This window comes from Micropterus dolomieu, linkage group LG15 (genome assembly GCF_021292245.1).
Source record: "Micropterus dolomieu isolate WLL.071019.BEF.003 ecotype Adirondacks linkage group LG15, ASM2129224v1, whole genome shotgun sequence".
Taxonomy (NCBI): Eukaryota; Metazoa; Chordata; class Actinopteri; order Centrarchiformes; family Centrarchidae; genus Micropterus; species Micropterus dolomieu.
In genome coordinates, this window is record NC_060164.1 from 21,724,695 (window position 1) to 21,748,056 (window position 23,362).

At 38.2% G+C, this 23,362-nt stretch overlaps 2 protein-coding genes across 7 annotated transcripts in view; both read right to left on the reverse strand.

Moving 5' to 3' along the window:
• The window catches only part of kcnh1a (potassium voltage-gated channel, subfamily H (eag-related), member 1a), a 73,127-nt gene extending 56,154 nt beyond the window's left edge, over positions 1-16,973 (reverse strand). For 2 of the 5 annotated variants that reach the window (XM_046071332.1, XM_046071331.1), the window contains exons 1-7: positions 16,655-16,973; positions 11,175-11,201; positions 8,918-9,041; positions 4,340-4,446; positions 3,844-3,972; positions 2,007-2,125; positions 1,431-1,823 (exon numbers count right to left, since the gene is read on the reverse strand). In XM_046071332.1, the coding sequence (XP_045927288.1) occupies positions 1,431-1,823; positions 2,007-2,125; positions 3,844-3,972; positions 4,340-4,446; positions 8,918-9,041; positions 11,175-11,201; positions 16,655-16,727 (972 nt within the window). In that variant the 5' untranslated portion in view covers positions 16,728-16,973. Of the gene's footprint in view, positions 1-1,430; positions 1,824-2,006; positions 2,126-3,843; positions 3,973-4,339; positions 4,447-7,788; positions 7,859-8,917; positions 9,042-11,174; positions 11,202-16,654 lie in introns of those variants that run through there. The other 3 variants (XM_046071335.1, XM_046071333.1, XM_046071336.1) reach the window with 2 other exon arrangements.
• A 2,489-nt stretch (positions 16,974-19,462) lies between these two features.
• Positions 19,463-23,332, reverse strand: mrpl57 (mitochondrial ribosomal protein L57). 2 transcript variants are annotated; one of them, XM_046070582.1, is made up of 2 exons: positions 23,174-23,332; positions 19,463-20,274 (listed from the first exon to the last, which is right to left on the reverse strand). In XM_046070582.1, the coding sequence occupies exon 2, from the start codon at positions 20,257-20,259 to the stop codon at positions 19,948-19,950; it is 312 nt and encodes a 103-aa protein (XP_045926538.1). In that variant the 5' UTR covers positions 20,260-20,274; positions 23,174-23,332; the 3' UTR covers positions 19,463-19,947. The 2 variants fall into 2 exon arrangements, with proteins under 2 accessions (XP_045926538.1, XP_045926539.1); XM_046070583.1 differs by having other exon boundaries at positions 23,169-23,325.
• Between the last annotated feature and the right edge of the window lie 30 nt (positions 23,333-23,362).

Below are 23,362 nucleotides of genomic sequence, written 5' to 3' on the forward strand. Positions count from 1 at the left end.
TGGGGGTGCTTTTCAGCCAAGGGGACGGGACAACTCCATCGTATTGAGGGGAGGATGGACGGGGCCATGTATCGTGGAATTCTGGACCAACATCTCCTTCCCTCAGTGAGAGAGCTGAAGATGGGTCGAGGATGGGTGTTTCAGCACGACAACGACCCTAAGCACACCGCCAAAGCAACAAAAGAGTGGCTGAAGAAGAAGCACATCCAGGTTCTGGAGTGGCCTAGCCAGTCTCCAGACCTGAATCCAATTGAAAATCTTTGGAGGGAGCTTAAAATTCGAGTTGCCAGGCGACAACCTCGGAACCTGAATGATTTGGAGGCTGTCTGCAGGGAGGAGTGGGCCAACATCCCTGCCGAAATGTGCACAAACCTTGTCACCAACTATAAAAACCGTTTGACATCTGTACTGGCCAATAATGGCTTTTCTACAAAATATTAACATGCTGTTTGTCCAGGGGGTCAAATACTTGTTTTTCCTCATCAGATGGTCATCAATTTTTATAAATTCATATGATGTGATTTTCTGGAATTTTCTTTGGGATTCTGTCTTTCACTGTTAGAATGTGCATATGATTAAAATTATAGATCGTTGCATTCTTTGTAAGTGGGCAAACCTGCAAAATCAGCAAGGGCTCAAATACTTATTTCCCCCACTGTGTGTGTATATGTATGTGTATGTGTGTGTGTGTATGTATGTATATGTATGTATATATATATATATATATATATATATATATATATAGATGGTAAAACTGTAATCCATCCAGTCTAACTCAAAACGCTTGTTTGGTACCATAACATGCCTTAGTTTGAATCACAGCACATTTTCCCATCCTTCTGTCAGCTGTCATAAGGTGTTAATGGGTTTAGGGTATCAGTGACACAGTAGAGGACTGAAGAGTGCCTCAGTTAAATAATGTAACGCTCTTTCCCCAATTAAAATGTGCCAATTATCTCGAGATCCTGTGATAGCTCTCCAGCCAACGCTCCTCATTATGGTCCAACATTTGTGAAATCACAAACAAGCATATTATTATGCTGCTTATTCCAACTCATCTTTTTTTCACTATACGAAAAAACAACCAGTGAACAGGATCTGCGGTACAGTGGTTATTAAATGTGGCGCCTGTGTAGAAACCTAATAGCCTGTCAATCACCTTCGAAATGATCACCGCTGGGATCTAGTGGCACAAGGCTGAGCAGACTTTGTTAGCATTAAGATAAATCTGTTTGTTTACAATCACCTAAGACAGAGAAAAGCAGCAAATCCTCACATTTGAGAAGCTGGAACTAGCAGATGTATGACATAAAGGCTTGGAAAATAACTAAAAGGATTCATTGATTATCAAAATAGTTGGTGATGTCTTTTGATCGAGTCAACCATTAATCGACTCATGATTTCAGTGCCAACAGAACCACCTCACTCACCTCATCGACATTCTCGAAGGCGTTGATGACGTCGTACGGCAGGCAGGACAGCAGGTCGATAACAAACCAGGTCTTCAGGTAGTTCATTCGAATCAGCTTGGGGTCTGAGATGACCTCGCCGGCGGGGCCAACGAACGTGGTGTGGAAGTTTAAAACGATGTCCACCAAGAAGATCACGTCCACGATGCTGTCCACCACCAGCCACGTCACGTTGTTCTGCTTTGTCTTGAATGAGACGTTGTAGGGCACCATGATGGCCGTGTAGAAGGTGAGGATGAGGATGACCCAGTCCCACGTGGTCTTGAAGAGGCAGTAGTGCAGGATGATGTGAGGAGGGGTTTTGGGGGTCTCCTGCTTGTACTGAGGTAGGATATCTGAGCCGAGCTGCAGTACCTGCCAAAAAGCAGTGAGTCAGGAAAACTGAGAAACACAGACAGATACATTAACACAGCAGGGGGCGAAAAATACTGTAACTTGGAACTTTAATTACGTTGTCCTGCCGGTGACTGTAGTTCACCGGCTCATAAGAAGTGCAGAGTAAGTCTTAGAACCAACCTGATATTAAAGACTCCATACCTCAGCTAAACGGGAGTGCTTGTGGACATTCTCTCCTTTGTGAACTGTGGGCTGCAGCTGTTGCAAGACTCCTCTACTGCTTGTTAGAGCTCGAGTCAGTCGGGCAAACTTTCCCCAGCCTGAGGATTATAAACACATACAGTATGCACAACCTTTAACATGAGGATTTTGATCAGATGTTTTCTTTGGCACCATGTATTTCCCGGGGCAGCAGCATGTTTTCGGAGCTTGTGTGAGTTGTGAAAAGACTCACAGGATCATAGTTGGAAAATACTTTTTTCAGTACTGAAAAGGGCTAGGGGTTACTACTGAAATTATCACCTGTGCATGCAGTGCATCAGTGACTTCAAAAAGCCTTAGGTTTGTTTTGGGATAAATGAACAATATTTGACATTATCTGGAATGTATAACAGCTCAAAAACACCCCAATTCAAGAAACAGATTTATATGTTATGTCTTAACAATATAAGGACTTGTAACTAAGGGCTTAATTCATGTTCTGTAGGGCAGTAATAAGCCATTAACACAGTTAATGTTTTTGGGCTGCTGAGTTTTTAAAGATCTATTTAAGTTATATATCCCCAGTTTATATCCTACTGCATAACTTGGGTTTGTCTTTTTATCGAGCTCTTAAATGTATCTTTCTAGTGAATTAATTACAAAATATTAACTAACCACTCAATTTGTACAACTCATAATGGACAGTTTAAAAAAAAAAGGGAGCAGAATCGATGCAGCAGAACCGGGGAGATCATCTTTTTTCATTCCATACATTCATCTTCCTTGTCAAAACCCACAATGCAACACAACCACTGACATCTAGATCAGAGATTTGGGTGTATTACGCTACTGTAGGTGCTACGATATCGACTGAGCATGAAAACAGCAGCCAGACAAAGTTGACTAACAGACATAGTGGAGCATTTACCCAGACATTCTGCTCAAGAGTTGGTGCACACTAAAACCAGAGCTGCAAAAGTGTGAATTTTGGACTCACATTCACCAAGTGGAAAAAACACAACTCCTAATGAATGTTAATGTAGACTGTAGGTTTGAACTACTTGGTTAAGGTTAAAGAGATTGTGGTCATGGTTAAAAGAAACAAATGGTGAGTGTTGAGTCAGATGCAAGCCACTCCTTTACACTTGTTGCTGCACTATAACAGCGCCACATTATGTTTTCATATTCAGTGCTACCGAACACTGTACAAATACTATACAAATGTAATTTGAACAAAAGACTAATAGGCCTACTGTTGTGTTTGTGGTGAGGACAGTCTTAACACTCAGTCAGCACAAACCCATGTTGATATGTTAGAGGGCCCAACTACAATCTCAGTTTCATTATAAATCCACATCCTGTTCTTGTCACTATTGCTTGTTTGTAGTCGCTCAGTAGCACTAATATAATATATATATATATATATATATATATATATATATATATATATATATATATATATATATATATCTAACTAATATATGTTCTGTTTTGCTGTCTTCAAAGGTTATACAGTCCAATGAAAAGTTTTTTGTTGTTTGCTGATAACTATCATGATGGGGTGTGTATCTGACTGAGTGGTTACTAGCCAGAGCAGAGGCACAATGCACTGGGTTGATACTAGCATACTACTATTGCCTCTGCCTCTCTTATTTTATTAAAAAAATCACACAGGTCTGCCATTTTTTTGGACCGTTTGATTCACAAGTATGGATATAAAAGCATCTTTTTATATTTTAAGTCACTTCTGAAGTAGAACTAACTTTCACTGGCAGCTTTAGAAAGGCATCCCTCTTGATAAGAGGCAAGTGAACAAGTGAAATTTGTTGACTCTAACCTTTGGAAGAATCGTCTTCAATGGGCTGTTTAAAGGCTGTGATGTCACTGAATGTGCAAAGAAACAAGACCACTTTCTCTTGTTCATTTCGAATGGGAGCAATCTTCACAAAAAACCACACAGGCGTCCCTGAAAGTATAAAAAGAACAACATACATATTTAGCTGCATCATCTGCTTATTTTTAGACGAAATGACGCCGAGCGCACAGAGAGTAGAAATCTTGATTGCGTAGTGTAAACTGAAATGTTCTGGACTTTCAAAACTTTCCATGTTTTCCTGTAACACCTGCAAGGAGAGGGAGGTTACACCTTCGAGTGGAAACAAACAGCATCACATTTTTAATCACAAGGTTTCTCTAGTCTGGCTCTCAACCAATTAGTACATTTCTACAGAGGTAGAAACGTTCTGGGCTGCCTTTGAACTCTCGGCTGTATACATTTGCATGACAAGAGAGTGGAACTTTGCATTCTTCTCTTTCCTGCCGTTGCTACTTACTGTTCTTCTTGTACATCAGTATTTCAAATGAGTTCATCTCATAGTTCTCGAATGTTAGTCGCACTTTTTCCGTCGTGTCCTTGTCTGTGAGCTCCCCGTACATGAAGCTGGAAAACACAAAGGGAAATAACCATTTGAATATTTAATAGATAGTGGTACATGCATGCATGTTCTTGCACTAGAGTGCCGAGGAAGGCTTGAATGTGTGAAGTGTGAGGTAATGTGCTAGTTGTTAAGTATTCCCTGGTTACATCACGGCATTTTGTTCTGTTCTCCTTTGTTCTGTTCTCGCCTTTGTCAACGTATTGAACGTATTGAAATGCCATTTATCAAGCGTTACATCTAAACTGTGCAGACCAGTTACTGATTGCTCCTTACATGCCTCTAGAGAGGTACACTGCAGGATTAGGTTGTATTAAATATAGAGTCAAAGTACATTAGAACTCATTGAAATGTATCCTGAAAGCATAAAAAAAATAAATGCAGCGTGGTGTCTAATTGGCCAAATGCAAAGTACCTCCCAAAAACAAATTAAACCTGAAGATGGGTCAAGCAACCATGAGCACATTTAACCACGCTGCAGAGACATTCATCTCACTTTGCTTGTTACTGCCACCATCAGTAGCAGCCTGCTCCAGCATGATCTAAATATAACTCTTGAGTTTGTTATGAAATACAAAAAGGAAGGCTAAATTTAATGAGACTACATTCTGACGCTGCAGAGACTTTTCAGACCAGTGCTTGATGTAATATAACTGATGACTGTCCTCTCTCCCTTTCTTCTTGTTTCTCTCTGAGCCGGGAGGAATGTGACTTTCTTCAAAGAAAAAGACTTTGAAAATGATTCCTCAAATGATTTTCTCGTCATCTGGTAAAAATTCCCACAGGTTTGTCTCTACATGTTTACAGGATCTAGTATATATATATATATATATATATATATATATATATATATATATATATATAAAAAATACATTCATAATTGAAGAGACAAAGAACACAGTGAGAGCAGCTGAGATGGAAATAACATCTTTGATCCACGCACATATATAGCTAAAGAGGCTCAGATATTAGACTTTAACACTCTGGGGAAATGAATGTACATTTTATGTCTGAGCCATCCTCAAAAATATCAAACATCCACACTCTGTGAATGTTTTGATGGCCTCATAACCAGGCTCATGAAGATGCTTTTGACAGAAAATTTTAAAAGCTGAAAGACCAAATGGTATACAGGAATATGTGACGAATAATCAATAATATACACATTTCATATACACATTTCTTTTGCTAACATGTCATTTAAAATACGGTTTTAGGTTATAATTGTTAGTTTGTCCATGTAGCGTGACCTATTAGAAACATTATTAATCAAGCATTATTTTAGTGATTTCAGGTAATTTACTGGTGCAGTAACAACTCTGGAACAAAAATTACTTTATAGTAGAAAGCTTCGAACTGTTTCAGCATACTTGGGTGACAATCAAACACAAATTTGTAGTACCATCCATGTTGTTTCCACATTCCGTATTAAAACCACATGAACACACTGAAATCAGAAGAACACCTTCACAACTCGGGAAATGGGACCATCCAAACAGCAAAAGAGTCGACTTATCAAACTATTACAATTCATCCTCTAGGAAAAATTTATATCTGCACCAAATTTCACGTAAGTCCATCCAACAGTTGTTGAGACATTTTACTGTCATCCTTATGGTGGCACTAGAGCAAAAGTCAGGGGATCACCAAAGTCACAATGTGTCATCCTATGGGCACCATAAATGTCTGTACAACATTTCATGGCAACCCATCCAATAGTTGTTAAGATAATTGCTATAGCAACCCCCACCAAGCTCCAAAGTAGTTTAACTGACGTTGCGTCCACCATTTCATTAAATCTGTTACCAAGCAAGTAATACAAACATTTCTTATCTGCTTCTTGTTGGAGCATTATCTGTAGCCACAGTTTTTATTATAGCTGGTTTGTGATTTTTTTTATTTGTGATTTGTTCATTTAGTTTTTCAGTGATCAATTCTCTGCTAACCAAGCTAGTAGTAGTAGCTTACTAGCTGTATGAAGCTAACAAAATCTTAATTTACTGTGAGTCTTACTGCTATGTATTTTACTGTTTTGACTTTTACTTTTCTGGACTCTTCTGTGTATGTTAACTGGATTAATTATTATGCATTATCTTGACTACCACCCCCTTTGAAAGAATTCATTAAGCTCTGCTCTGATAACAACAACTGCAGCAGAATTACGAGGTCCTCAACTATGGGTTCTCCCCCGAAGATTGACAAAGTCTGCTCAGTCTGCCTCTTCTTTTAAGGCAATTAAAAAATGGAACCCCATTCCCTCCCATATTAAAACTTCCCCAGATTACAATTATTCTCGATCATGTTAAAAAAAATGGATAAAAGGTCAATCAAACATGTAATCACTAATTCTAATTTTATCATACAATGATATTTGCCTAATAACTGTTTGTACATATGTCATATGCACACTGTGATTTTCAATATACTGTTTTGTGTTTTTAGGAAATATTTTATTGCTTGTGATGTAGGCCTATTGTAGGTGTAAATGCTCACATATCAAGGGACTGGGGATGAAAATGAGCTGTTTAGCTGTATCTCTGTGTAATGCGTTGAATCTCTTATTCATGGAATATCATAATTTTCTGAATTGTAATCAGTGTCAGTGAATGTATTGTCCAATACGGTTTCGAGTTTCCCAACTGTTCCCAGTGAAAACTACAATTACAAATCAGTTATTTACAGAAATACTATGGTAGTATTTATACAAAGCCAATACAACCAGATCTTGAATGCAGTCCGAAGGTTTTAGGTCTGTTTTCCTTCCTCTTGCAAACACAAGCCTTCACTCCTTCTAGCAACCTAAAAATAAACCTAAAACAAATCGTCATACACTCTGTTCAATATTTGTATTGGCAAGTGTTCTGAAGCTTATGCTCTGGGAACCAAGGGTCTAAATCAGTAATAGCCGCAGTGCTGGCTGTGACAAACACCATCTCCCACAACAGACGAAATCTCCCACGGTTGTCAAATCTGGCAGCACCAACTGTTTCCATGTGATCCTATTAATATTACTGACATGCTTATTACAGGCACAATGTACACAAGTCCAGAAATTGTTCACTCACATAGGAGTACTGCTAATTTTAAGAGTTCCTTTAATTCCTTTATGTTTACAGTTTTGGGGAGAGCACCCCGAAGACACGGTCCACAGTTTCACTGCTGCAGTCAGTGAAGAGGAAGCAGTTTCAATTGTTACAACCTTATTACATCACAGATTTGTGTCTTAGTTATCTGGTTTCTAATTGTAAAGAAAAAAACAGCTGAATGTTAAATTATGGGTATATACATTCTAGACATGAGTGGTGTTTTTATTCACTTCAACAAAGCAGAATATGTTGTATTTTTACCTTCCTCTGCTGAGATGCTCTGCTGAAGGGAATTGGGGAGATGTAGTCGATTCAGGGTCTCCTCACAGGTCTAGTATAAAGAAAGGCCCCTGAGAACTGCAAAACTGAGCTCCTCATACTTTCACTTTCACTTTTACCCTGTGGAGGAATCTCACCTTCATCATAAAGGTCACTACCCAGAGCTAATAATTGTACTTGAGGTTTGAAATGAAGACCTAGAAATCAAAATCTTGGTGGGTCCTCATAGCTCAGCCTTTTAGCCATGCTAGCGGTACAGCTCTAAGGATGGCATCATGGATCAGCTTTTCGGTCCACCGCTTTGATCCAGACTGAATTATTTCAGCAACTACTGGACAAATTGCTCTTTAACTTTGGTCCAGACATTCATGGTTCCCAGAGGATGAATCCTGATGACTTTGCCGATGCCCTAACTTTTCCTCTAGTGTCGCGATGAGGTTTAAATTTTGTGGTTTTTAGTGAAATATCTTAACAACTATTGAATGGATTGTCATGAAATTTGATATTTTCATTCATTAATACTTTGGCTTATGTTTAGTGCTAATTAGCAAACTTTAGGAAGCTAACACTTTCAACTAAGATGATGAATATGGTTAACATTATACCTTATAAAATTCAGCATGTTAGATCTAACATTGAGTATGCTGACATTAGCATTACACTACTACTTTTTTCTTAACAGACTGATTCAGTTACCACATTACTGCAGCTGTTGCCGCTAATCAGAGACAAATCTCACTATTCATTTAATAATAATAATAGTTAATGTTGCTGTACTGCTAATGCATTAACTCCTCTCATCCTGCTAATTAGTAAGAAATTATGCAATCAAGTCAAAGTACTAAACAAACTTCTTCTTATAAGCAATGCAACAGTCAATCTCTACATATGATGCAAGGATCTAAGTTAGACATTAAAAACAAACCTTGTAAAGAAAGCCATCCTCTCTCTGACTGTAGCATAACTACAGCAACAGCATGAAGCTCATCCAGATTAATCATAAAAACTGTGCTGTAACAAGTTCTTGCAATGTCACTAATTTATCCCTTTAGCATTTGAAGACTGTTTTCCAAACACTTCCATATTAAGACACCCAGATCCTCTTGCCTACCTGCAGGTGCTGCTTTTCTGCATCACCTCTGCTCTGTGGTACCCCGACAACTTGCAGAAACCATCATTGCTGTAGACAATGGGCCAGTCCACTATCTGAGCATTTCCCAGGACAAAGTTGGTATCTGTTGGAAAGTAAACAGGAAAGAAAAGGGGCAAATAACTTGCGGAGTTGCAGTCATTCCTAAAAACAACAATATACAAAAACCTATAGTTTGAGTTGGGAAAATGTTGAGGCCTATTACATTGAATCTAAATAAAAGTCAGGGATTTGGTGGAACTGCAACTGAAACAATATGCAAAGAAGAAACAGTTATTCAAATAATAATAGGATGCAACTACAAAGCATATATTAGGACAACAGGATACTTTGATCAAGGTTATTTATTTATCATTATACATCACAGGGATGTACAACGAAATGAAAGGTGTCTTACATTGAGCATTTTTATTGTAAATTACGTATTTGTGTTCTGAGAAATAGAAAAACGTATCAGGCAGGTCATTTTAAATATCTGGTAACGCTGATTGACTTATTCAGTGACGATTTCCTCCTCACCATGGCCACAAAACTTATTTAAAATGTTTTTTTGAAAGAAATGTTGTGTTTAAAAATGTTTGTTTGTCTAGTAATGTCTCCCTTAACATTAAAAAGCCTAAGTAACCCTGCTGTTAAGACACTTAAGATTTTCATTAGTGTCCATGATGGTCTATGGCCCATTACACACTGCACACAGGGCGGGCATACACAAATGTAAACCCAACACAAGTTCTTTGCTTGTATATAACATCCAAATATATGCTCCCTTGATTACTAGTAGTTGTTTAGATAGTAGTACTTTGTGTACAAGAACACTTTGTGTTGTATCTTTCTGTGTCTTGCTAATGTAGAGTATGTAACAGGCTTAGTTAGCCATTTGTCATTAAGTGGTCCAATGTATGGATAGTAATTATTATGATAAAGTATTCCTCATTGGCAAGTACAGTCTACAGATATTAATATCTGATGTCATCAATTTTTAAATGGCATGGAAAACAGGACATTAATTCTCATATGGCATATTTTGCATATTTTAATGTTAGCAAGGCTCTGAGCCAAACCTGCTCATGGTCAAAATGTTTAAAAAAATCAAATAATCATTGAGTTGCATGTACATTTTAATGGCCTATTTTGCTTCCATTGTATTTTGTTTTATAATAACACACACATATTGTTACTCAGTGTCATTACTTAAACTGACTCATGTTATAATACATGAAATTAAAAGATAATGTTGGCTCTTTTAACTAAGAATTACTGACTGTGTAATATTTGCCATGGAAAAAGTATGCAAACCTTTGCCTGAACTTGGATGCATACATTCTGTATGTAGCCAATTGTTTTAAAATGACCTCGTCATTTTAAAGTTGGGAACATACATTGCAATTATTGACCCAACCATGAATGTGATTTGAACATGAAAACAAGCCTCAATTTTTGCCTTTGATTTGTAAGAAATAAAATAAATGTTACCATAATTGTACTTAAATGACAATTATTCAAGACTTTATTGACAAGTCAGTCTGGATAAAATGATTACTCATTTTATTTTAAAATGTGCAAAAAGCAAGCAAAACCAAAGTTTTTTTCCATAACTGTAATATTAAAAGAAATACTTAAAACAATCTCAAATCTATTCACATAATTTTGGCAAAGGCAAAAAGGAGCAGATGTAATGGTGTTAAATGAGCTGTTAATTAGGGATTAAACCTAAAAATATAAAAATCTGTTTGGCAAGTCTTAAAGCAGACTACAACAATGTGACGACACAGGGGTGAAAGAGCAGGATAGGGAATTTAAAACACCTGACACAAAACACACATTTGTATACCACATATCAACACATACACACACACAAAATAAAATAATTAGCCTATTTGATGAGGTCAAAATAAAACACATTGAAATGACAACTTAAAAGCACACAAACATTCATAGAATATGATGCACGAGACGTTCCATGCCAACGTGTTATTTTACAATGAGCTAACGTTAATCTTGTGAGTAAAGAAACATAAAATCCAAAGCTCTGTGATTGTTATTAGCCCTGGATTTGTTAATTTACTGTTGTGTTGCAGAACATGTCTCACAAACACATCTAATTAGTTAAGTGCTTTGTAAATTAACAGCATTTGGTATAGAACATTTAGTGGTACATTACAAAGAGTTAGATACTGTAAGGAAAACATAAGCAGCACATCAAACTAAATTATAGTACCTGTCTGTCTATGTGACAGTGTCCAAACTGAAATTTTTGGAAAGGAAAGAAGGTTAACAGATTACAGTGAGAAACATCTGTTGAATGTCAGACAAAAAAGATGGGACGTGTCAAGCAAAAGAGAGACATGTGGTTACAACACTGTTGTGAATTCAGCACTGCATTGCGCTAACCAGAACAGATGCTACAGGCTAAAAACATGACATTGTTTACAGAAAGCTGCAGCTAATTTGTACAGAAATTTAAGTATCACAGAAAGTAGGTGTTACTCTTAGACTTACACTAATTAAAGCTGCAATCATCATTTTTTTCACCACTAAAGGCACAGGCTAACTCAGAAACAAGCTAACAGACACACACCTGGATGTTGCCTTATTTGTTGCAGCTAAACGAAGCTAAAGAACTCCATAGAGCCACAGTGTCCAAAGTAGGCTACTTCCTGCAATATTTTGAGCAAATGTAAATAATTTTAATGTAAATATTAAACACTGATTAATGCAGCTTAACAGGACCAGATTTGTTTTTATTACTGGTTATAAACCTCTTTCATGACAGACTTTTCATAGCATGAACAGGTGTGTGACAATCAGGGTCCATATGCCATGCACATAACGTCCTGGGGGAATTATAGCCTACTTCTCCCTTGCAACATAGATAGATTTATAGCATATTTCTAAATGTAATATACACTTTATAGATGTATGTACTTCCAATATAGAGAAGACCTATCGTTCACGCAATCCAAGTAGATAGGACAACACACAATTTAACATCTTACACGACAAAAGAAATGTTACTGCAATCACTATAATACAATCACAACAAAATTGGAGAACTTTTCCTGAAATGATTCTCCTTAAGGACTTATTTTTTCTTTGCAATAAGGACTTTATTTTGCATATGGACTGGCTTATGTTCACTGGACTTGAAGCACCCCTCGACTTACAGAATCTTTTAGTAAGTTTCAGTTTATTGTTTAACTGTCCAGCCCACAATTTTACTGTTTTGCTTTCACACTTTGTTTTCAGCCACAGCCAGCAGCTGTTTTCAGTAAAAAACCTCTGAAAACCCACTGCACACTACCTGCTCAACACCAAAGACACATTTAGCAACTTGAACATAGTGTAACAGTGAGCAGCTAAAGCAAAAAACACAACAGCAAAAACGGAGCTAATGAGAAATAACATTGTTCACCAGGCGGACAGACACACACCTCCAAATGAATGGTAATGTTGCTCCATCACTGCTGAATGTGTTAATAAGCTAGGCTACTGTTTGCCAACATACACTGAACAAAATTATAAACGCAACACTTTTGTTTTTGCCCCTATTCATCATGAGCTGAACTCAAAGATCTAAGTCCTTCTTTATGTACACAAAAGGCCTATTTCTCTCAAATACTGTTCACAAATCTGTCAAAATCAGTGTCAGTGAGCACTTCTCCTTTGCTGAGTTAATCCATCCACCTCACAGGTGTGGTATATCAAGATGCTGATCAGACAGAATGGGTATTTCACTGGTGTGCTTTAGGTTGGCCACAATAGAAGTCCAACCTAAGAGTTTCCCTTCCTTCACTGTGACACCACAATGAAAACGCGTCTTAAAGCTTGCCAAGCGGCTAGCGGGGTCAGGCACGCCCTCAAACCAAGCTAGTCTGAGTGGAGGACCTTTTATTTTATTTAAGCCCCATTTCCACTGCACAGTACCAGCTCGACTTGGCTCGACTCGCCTTTGTTTGGTTTTCCATTGTAGAAATGTTGTACCTGCTTCCAGGTACAGGTACAACATTTCAGTACAATTCATTCCTAGAGGATGAATTGTAACCTCCGTCGAGGTTCCAAGCGAGCTGAGGGATACTAAAATGTAATGTGAAAACACAGACTGCTGATTGGTCAGAGAGAATATTCACTATTCACTGCACTGTATATTTTACAGTTTCGTATGTAATTTCATCACTAAATCCATTTCTGATAAGTTTTAAGGTGAGAAATCAGCTGTGTAGATTTCAAATATTGACACTTTTACGAGAAGTGATGGCGGAACAAAAATGTGATGAATATTTTCGGAGTTGAGGAGCTCCGCAAGTGGCTGCAGGGGAAGCCTGTGCCAACCCGCGGGAGGAGCGTGTGAGGCCGGCCACCCGCCCGCTCACAGAGCCCTCTGCTCCCGCCGTCACACAGACCGCTGCAGCAACAACGGCAGAGGAAAACACAGCTGGAAGGTTTTCATACCGCTTATCTGTCTTTACATTCTGAGGAATGTTGAAACGTTTTAACTTAAAAAAGATAATGCTGTGTGGATCACTGGTGTGTGTTTCGCATTGAACATTATGTCGCGGAAGTTGTGTGTGGCGTCACTATGACTATCTGCTACATACTATCTCTGGATACTATCTGCAATTGAAAATGGAGCAGGGCCGAGTAGAGTCGAATCTATCGATTAGCTCTATGGTAGAATTTTTCGACAAGGCAGCATAGATCATCAGAACACCGGCAACAGCTCAACGTTTAGTCCTAAAAGACGATGCAACTCCGACTCTGTTTGGGCCTGGAAATTCACAATCACAACCTGTAAGTACGCTTTATTGGTTGTGAATTATATTTAAAATAAACACGGCAATGTAACTTCACAGACTGTTCAAATGCGGAGTTGTTGTAAATGTTGGCTAACACAGATAAAGTTATAACAATAATGCTAAGGTTCAAATTGTTCAGCCAATTTTTATGTAAAATCGAGTTGAAATATGGTGATTTTTGTAGTGGTTTATGGTAAGATGTGGAACAATGATGTTGTGTGGTTGTGGACTTGTGAGCAACTTATACCATCTGCTAGGTTACGGTCGCAGTCTGAAGCGGCTTTGATTTGGATCACACTACCTTGTTTCTTACGACCCGCCCTTCTCTGCTTCTGATTGGCTAGTAGTCCTTACCTGGGAACTGCGCATGAGCAACTCCCAACAAAGATTTTGTACAAGTAAGATGCATCACTCTGTAGCTCAAGAGCGGAGCGTACAACACATAGGGTGAAAAGAGGAGCTGCAGCAATGTGCAGTATGAGAAAAATATGGTGTTTTTTGAAAATTAAACCATGTAAACCTGTTCTGGTACAACCCCTAAATAAGATTTTGAAAACCTGAAAATGAGCATAATACCACCTCTTTAACCGACTTTAAAATATGCAGCAGTGTAGCAGAACTGCGAAGGTTAATTGTGCACAACTTTAACCAGCAGCGTCAGTATGCTATTCATGCTAGCAGCTGCTTCACTTTGCCTTAGTTGATAATATTTTCTTTGCTGCTCTTCAACAGTCAATGTTTCAACATACATTCAAAAAAACTTTATAGTATAACTACATAGGATATATGAGTAGCTTACGTTATAACTTTGATGATTTCAGTGGACTCTAGGTGTCAATCAAACACTGTTACTTTGCACACTGGCTACATTTCATGTTAGTGTTCTAGTTCCAGGTCCCTGATATTGTTCATGTTTGCTAACCGGCCTTATTCACTGACACTCAAATGAACAGAGCCATCATTAATGCGATCAGTTGCACCTGTGCACATATGACAAGTAAAAATGTCTGCTGAGAAAAACGTCGATGACAGGTTTACAGTATGTTATTCCTGATGTTTTGATTTACATTTAGGTGATGAACTACAGGACATGAAAATCTACAATTGTGGCAAAAATGTAAACACAAATTCAGTTGTCAAAATGTGGTGAGTTGGTTATTTAACAATGAATGACTGAAAGTTACAAAAAAGGAACCTCTCATTGTTTGTAAACGCCCACCCAAAACTGTGTCTCTCCCAAGTCACACCACTGTCTGTCAGTGGCATCCTGCAGATTACAGTCTTCGCTCTTTTGTTTCTAGCTTGCGAGGGAGATTTACTGCTAATCCATGGACCGCCCAAGGTCATAAGAAAAACATGTGCATGGGTTTTTGTTTTTAAAGGGTGGATTTTCCTACTTTAATATATTTATACACCAGATTCTCACATTGTTCATCTAAACAGAATCTCAGTCTGGACAGATGCCTTCACCCTTTCTGAACAAGTTGTTCCCTTCTGTCATAACACATTTTAATGTAGATGTGCAACAGGGGCAGACTGACAGTAAGCCCAAAGGAGTGCATACACAGATACACATGTTGGTTTGGTATACTTCTGGGGGCACTGATCATAAATGACTGAAAGAAAACTCACTTTAACCAACCCCCCATTAAAAAAAGGAATTAATTAAAGCCAATTAGCTGACGTGTATCCAAAATTGTTCCCATGCATGGGGGACCAACACACACTCACAAAAGCTGCTGGTTCTGTTTCACAGCTCGCTGTCGAGTGTCATAACTCTCCAGTCTGTCCTGTCACTTCCTATTGGATCTAATAATACAGAAAGGCCAAAGGATTTCTGACACCCAAATGTCCAGAAATACTATAAGAGTTTGGCACGTTTCAGCTTTCAAATGTGGTTATTTGTCTTCCCATCTGGACAGCATAGCTACTGTCCACTAATTGGCCAGAACAAGGTATACTTTTTGTAAGAAGATTAAAAGAAATGTGTGTTGAAATATTTGCTGATACTGTGATATTTAATATGTTTTGATTAATGGTTGAAACTGAGAGATCTGTTATGTATGCTGAGAGTTTTCTGACTTTTTCAAACAACGTTAGTTGAACCATGAAGCCATGGCAGTCGAGATTCAACCATTGTAATCCATTTTACCACAAAACAACAAAATCCTGTCTGCTGGTTGATGGTGATTTGATTGGTAATGCCTGTTCTTATAAATCAGAAAATGGAAATCAGAAAATGGATTAAGTATTTCAGGGCTTAATGTTGTTTAAGTGGCGTTATTATCCACAAAATAAAGATTAAAAAAAAGATAAATGTATATGGTCTTAATTAGGCACAGCTTGAATTTGATTGGACAAACACACCTCCTAGTCAACACCAAGGCCTAGACTACTCATATTCTGTTGGTTAATATTTGGACATTAGCGACAAAAGCCTGATGGTTTCATTTCAAACCAATAGCTTAAAGGGGGGTCGTTTTCTCTGATAGATTCTGCACCTTTACCGTTTAAAGAAATGAGTTAGCCTATGTTACACTTGACTTGCCTACGCATGAAAGCTGTAGAAATGAAGTATCTAGACACGACATGTCTGGTGCACATAATCCTTCAATTAAGACTTCCAGTGGATGTTATCAGTACTAAATTTAACCTGATGTCTTTTTCGCTCTCCACATGTTCAAGAATCGTGAGATTTCGAAACCAAAACTTTTCAACGCACATGAAGGTGAGGGTTTTGTCATTAATTAGTCTCCTTCATTTTTTACATTTCGTCACTTAGTTAATTGGCTTGATCACTGAGGCTGTCATACAAATTCCTGTGCCTGGTTTCAGAGACAGTCTAGATTTAGTTTGAATGTTTAAATCTTTCAGTTCAATGCACCACATTGATCCGCATCCTTACCGTTCGACCGTCTCACAATATTCTCCAAAAAAGTATTCTGAGGGGCCACAAGTCCCCTGCGACCCCCCGCCATCCTGCCTCTTCACTCAGTCGTCTGCAGGTGAATCTTTAAGAGATAAGATAAGATAGAACTTTATTTATCCCGAGGGAAATTGTCGTTTACTCCTCAGTCTGCCGCTCGCCTTCATGGTCTCTCCGGCTCTGAGACGCCGCGTGGATTTCTTATGAGAGGGACCGTTTGTCTGGTCTGCTCATTAGCTATACCTCAGCCCGGTGCGGTGCGCTGGCGCCTCTGAGACACGCACCTCATCATCCATGAGACGAAAACAACGCATGGGCGCACCGCACAGGAGGGGCCGTGGCTCTGCTCCTCCACATGCATCACCAACAGCACCAGGAGCTCCATCTGCTGGTCAAAACATGTGCACAAACTCCACTGGTGGAGCTAAATACGTTTCCTCAAGAAAGCTACTTAAATACAATTTGAAGTACTGAGTAACTGTCTGCGACTTATATATACTTCTACTCCACTAGCTTGCTTAGGCTATATGCATGGGGCACACCTGGGCCCGGTGTGCCCCATGCATAAGCCAGAGCAGCAGTCACTTTTGGTTGGACCTCCTCATCTCACAGCTTGTGTTGTTGTGTTTGGATTTCTTTTTTTTTGTTTTGCAGTTTGTTTTTATAACATCCATGGAGCACATGTTCACCAATCCACTCCCTACACTGATGACTTTACAGATTCGTCCCACTTATTGGTTTTGGTTAATTTAACTTATTCTGTTGTATAAATAAATCACTTTGTTATTTTGTTTATCCATGTGTCTCCAGTTTTTGTTGCAGTCCAAAAGTCGGGCTTTGAGAATTAAGATTTTGCATTATAACACATATGATAAGTTTATAAAATGCATTGCTGAACTTGTTTGGCTTGTCTGAGTTTTTAGTTTCACCAAAAAGTGATTTCATGAATTCATTTATATAACAGTTTAAGTCTCAAACAGGTCAAATTGTCCAATTCATAAAAAAGTGAGGATTAGAAAATATTCCAAAAATAAATTTAAACTATATAAATGTGTGACACAGAACTTTCTTACTTTGTGGGTAGAACAACGATGAGCCACAACAGTGAAATTCTGCTTACACATTGTTGCATTAGTAATAAAAAGCTAATATAACATTTAAGTCAGCCAAGGGACATTTTCAGCAGAACAAGTAAATACTTTTGATACTTTAAGTATATCTCGCTGATAATGTTTCTGTATTTTTTCTTGAGTAAAATCTTGAATGCAGGAGAGAAAGGTACAGATGTGTCTTTTTCCTGCAAATTATTTTATTATTCTGCTTGTCGACAAGATCATCTCCTTTATTTTTGTTGGTTGTTCCATTATGTGTTTAAATACATATACTGTAAATATAAGAGTTCAAGCTGGTGATATTAAGAAGATTAAAACAGTGAACTGTGTTAAACAGCTCATTACCATTTGGAGTATGAAACCAAACTGAGAAAAAAACAGTTGGCAAACGTTCCTCTAGTCGGCCCAGGAGGATTGTTCTTAGTTAGTTTTTCATGGATTAATCGCTTAGAAGCAGGGTTCTTGAAATGGGTGTCCCAACAGAGCAGCAATACAGAGACATATGGATTTTTCCCACTTTAACCCCTGCAGTAGTAAAATTGGTCCTTTCAAAGACAGCATTTTCCTCACCAGCTCATTAATCCTGTTCCAATTATTTTAAACCCTGCAGTGCCCATTCTAAGACTGACCTCAAAGGATGCTTCTGGTGACATTTCCATCAAAACTGAACAGACAGCAAAAGAGTCAGAAAGGTTTCACACACCTGTGGTTTATCTTAAACCTGCTGTTGCAGGTGTGAATCAAACTGGATGGCTATCATGGAAACCAGCAGGGCTCTGTGTGCAGCAGAGATCCACTGAATATCAGCATTTTATGAGCCATGCTGTTGTTTGTCCACTTAGTAGTATTGCACACGTTGGTTCACACTATATTGTGGTTGTAAGCACACACAAGTGTTTATGAATGTATTTGTCAACAACTATAACTCCTCCTGTGGGCACCCACAAGTGGAAGCCTCATGTATAAACAGATAAGGAAGTAAAATATAGGGAATCTCAATTGTTATACTAATTATAAACTTAAAATGTCCTATATCTGATTACAACATCAAATTGTGTTATAAACAATTATGAAATGGTTTATACTTTATTGCTTTTGAATGCTAAATGGTGAGGGGGTTTGAGTGTTGGCAATAAAAGACAAAACAGCCCCAGGTCATGGCTCCATTTATGGGCTGACTGTTAGCTTTGTGTTTTACGGTACACCCACCTAGTAGCATTTTATTAACGTCCTTTGATACATAATTAAAATGCTATGAAAGTCAGGTGCAGGAGACTATGACACTGATCACCTGCTGGCTCTTCCTGTAGATATATTAACGTTGGAATGATAAAGGGTATGTAAAGGGTATGTAAAGGCAATAACTGTTATCAGACAAGCCATTGAGATTGCAGATGCAAAGTGAGGTTTTATAGAGGGTCAAATTCCTGCACAATGACCATAACTGACAGCCACTGACTACCGGGTATTATAGAAACACATTATTAAACAGTAACAGAATCACACTGTCGCAAAATTGTCCATGAATGAAATGAGAACGTTTCCATGAACCTCAAAAATGTATTTCTTCCTTTTTTACTGACTTCAAAGATTCAAAAGGATTAAACACTAATTTCAGCAACAGTTGAGCTTACTGATCGTCACAACCCTTTAATACATGAAATGTAAAACAGTATAATGTATTCTGCTGTGTTTTAATGATATTAACCATTCATATAATTACATAATTTTGCCCCAACCTCCCCAGACAGTTTACATAATTCCTCCAACCTTTTCCTCATGGAACACACTTCAACAGTTCACATAATTATAGAGATTTTCTATTCAGTGGGAAGCCTGGTTTTCTCAACTTGAAAGTGTGTTTTGTTAATGAGAGCTAAAGTAAGGTCCCACGCATCAGGTTTAAAATTTTATGCAGGTTTTTTTTTTAAATCTGAAGGAGCTGCACAAATGTGGAGCAATTACAGCTGTTGCAATGTGGATTCAGTCTGACACACAGAACCAAAACCAAAGAGTTTACAGGGTTAAATTTTATGACACAGGACATACAATGTCCCGCTTCATATTAATACACATAACAAAACAGAGCTTTCTTGCACACAAACATGTTATATTGTCACATTATGAAGACAGTCTTTGCATGTCATTTCTCTTCTCGAATTAATTTGACCACGTCTTGGTGATTTTGAGATGACTCAGGTGATCTGTGATGTACTTGTGTTCAGGAAAATTGGCAAATTTGGTCTCCTTGATCTTGAGCCAGGCCTGGGCTCTGCGCTCGGCAGCGTGGCAGTGCTCCTGCTCCGGGGTCATGTACGGCCGACTGATCCAGTATTCATTCTCAGCCTCGCGCTCCAGATGCTTTAGCGTATTGCGTTTCATCTGCCACGTGATCTGTCTAGGACGGCGATACTTCCCGATCCACTGTTTCCCGGGGATGCCTTTCCGCAACAGCGTGAGGGTGAGAAACATGGTGGCAAATTACTTCTGAAAAAGGCAAAATAAGAAATAGGTATTCAGTAGTCAGATCACTATAACATCCACACCAGTCCAGAATTGTAGTATATTGTAGTACAGTATTATAGGCCCTTTCCGCAGCAGACATTTTTCGACTCATTCAGTAGTAGGAAAAGCACAGATATTAATAACATTAGTGATGGTTCTGTTATATTCAAGTGTCTCAGTAAGCTGTGACAATGAGCACATTAGGACCCTGATACTGAAGGAGCCCATTGTAATTTAGCCATCCTTAGGTTTATCATTTACACCACTTCTCTTTGTGACATGTGAAAATGTCTTTAGGTGAAAAAGGCCAATTAAAGGCTCTGCACACCCACACGGGTGTTTTATGTCAACTGGCTGATTACTGAACATTTTATTTCCATTGACGTCTATCACTGCCCTTTAGAGTGATAAAGGCGCAAGTAATGTACAAGTAAAGTAACAGGAGAATTATGGAGATGTTGAGCAAGTACAGTCTACTTAACTCTGTACATACCCCCACACAGTTCTGAGAAGAAATCTGATCTGTAAGAGTAAGTAAAAACACCTGTGTGGGTGGATCATCAGTGTGGAGGGGCTTTAAGAAACTTTCGTATCATAACAAATCCTACAAATTAAAATAAAGCCACTTAAAAGACAATGAAGCCAATCCCTCAGCGTGATTTTTGTATTTGGAACTGGCAAATCAAAAAAATATTAATAGACTTTTACCACATGCCCTTGAAATTCACCGTTACATTTTTTCCAGATTACTGTAACATTTACTGTTTACTACAACCAGAGAGGAATTTGACACATTTGTTAATCTGTGTTTCACAAAAGTCTACTTAAGATACAGCAGATTTTATCTGCCTGCAGAAGACAGAAAACAACTGAAAACCACTAATCTCAGGCTGCATCTCAGAGGAGGCTCTACTTCATAAAGTTGTGAATTGTGTATTGCATTGATCAGGTCACTTTTTGTTGCCTTTGGCACACTGATGTGTCATGGACTGTGATCATTTTACAACAGTGCATGACAATGACATCACATCAACAACGTTATCTCCACAAGGTTAGGTGGATTATTGTGTAGAAAGTCTAAAGTGTAACAATAAAAATTGTTTAAAGCTGCTCCATTTTTTTCTTTATGAACAAGGAATCAAACTACATGTATGTGAAAGGAGTCACTGCTCATTATTTTGTTTCTTTGGACGGAGGCCTGAAGGGGAGGGTGTGCGATTTCTTTGGTTTGATTCTTTCAAAATCTAGCTGTCTCTCCCGACAAAAAAAAAAAGTCATGTGCAATCAGTGTACATTCAGAGTTATTTTATTTATTTTTTTAATTTTATTCATTCATTCATTAATTCAGAGTTATTTTATTTATTTTTTTATTTTTAATTTTATTCATTCATTCAGAGTTATTTTATCCGGTAACGTGTTGTTTTAGATGGAATTTTAATTAATCAATGAAATAGAGAAATACATTGGGTTATGCTGTAGATTTTAGAACGTGACTGGTGTTTATGGGAAAGTGGGGTACAGTTTGCCAGAAGTTATGTCATTCAACTGCATAATTCTCTACAGTATAACAATAGTTAAATCAAAACAACTTTCATCAAATAAACTGATATTTTCGCCGCAGTAAGTTAAGTTATGGATCTGACAGCACCTCCCTGCCCATCCATGTAGATACACGGAAAGCGAGTGAGAAGCAGTAAAGACCCCCCAGGTACAAAACAGAGCAGGTATTCATAACAGAATGACATGATTAATAAGATACGGCCTGAAAGGAGGAGCTGAGGTGGTGGCGGGTAACAAGCTGCCTGCAGAGGAAGCAGCAATGGCAGGCAGGCCGTAGCAGCCTAAAAAAGGCAGCTTTTATGGAATTTGCCAATGAATGCTAAGAGAGGAATCAGCTGAGCTGTCAGCTGAGGTGCTGTGAGCTGAGCTTAACATTTTTGCCTGCCTGAACTAACTCTATGCTTGATATATTTAACACTAACCTGTTATGGTTTTAGATTAGATTTTAATTAAAGAGAAACGTGTTAACATTTAGAAAAGAGATGGTGACTGAAGAAATTTAAGGCTCGAAACTAACTTTCTCAGCACCTTCACAAAAAAAAAAAAAAACAGGGTGAGCATGATCATCGTTCCACAGAAGCCAAACTGACAAGGCTGCCTGCAGATGTGTACGCGCAGACATTTGTTTTGTTTTTCGGCCTCATGAGTGCAGTTATTGGCCTATGCAGATTATGTCAAAATGCCAGATCCCTACACTTAACCAACAATAACAAATAGAAGAAAAAGAAAAGTTTACTGTTTATTTCCTGATTTATTTGGGAAATTGTAATACTTGTAAACTACTGTATAGACTTCTTGTATTAAAGTTAATATTACAGTCTTGACCTTATTAGCGAAACCATGTCAACTGTATTATTAATTAGCGCACATATATATGTTTCTTACATGACAATGGAGTAGTAGACATACACATATAAAGTGGGTGAACAAAATATTATAAACACCTTTAAGAATAACGTAATAAAATGCAACGGCACTACAAACTACAGCCTCCAAAATGATCACAAAGTTGAATCCACGCCTCTCTAATACAGTATTAATGACTGTACTTCTATCATTAACTAAGTGACAACATCATATCGTCTATCCCCCGCACAAGCTTCATTCTTGTTTTCTTACGTGAGGTCCCGTTACAAGCGATGTAAAAGTATGACCCCTAAATTACAGGGACAGTGTTAGTGTGCAGAAAAATAGTGCAGTATGAAGCTAACGTTAGCTTAGCTGTAGCCTAATGTTTCACGCCAAGGGCATCTTAAAAAGCATAATTTGTTACTCTAAACAGATCCACATTTGTAAACTGCATTTTTGTTCCTTACCTCACCTTCTAATTATAACAAATGCAGCACACTTTCCGACGACAACATGAAGAAAACGCCCAGAATTTGACAGTTTATAAAGAGCATTGGAGAAACGTGAGAGGTATCAATGGATGGGGGTCAACGGTCCTATTTCCGGGTTATCTACGGTGCAGGAGGAGGCTCAAACACGTTCAGTTAATGTGCCAACTGCG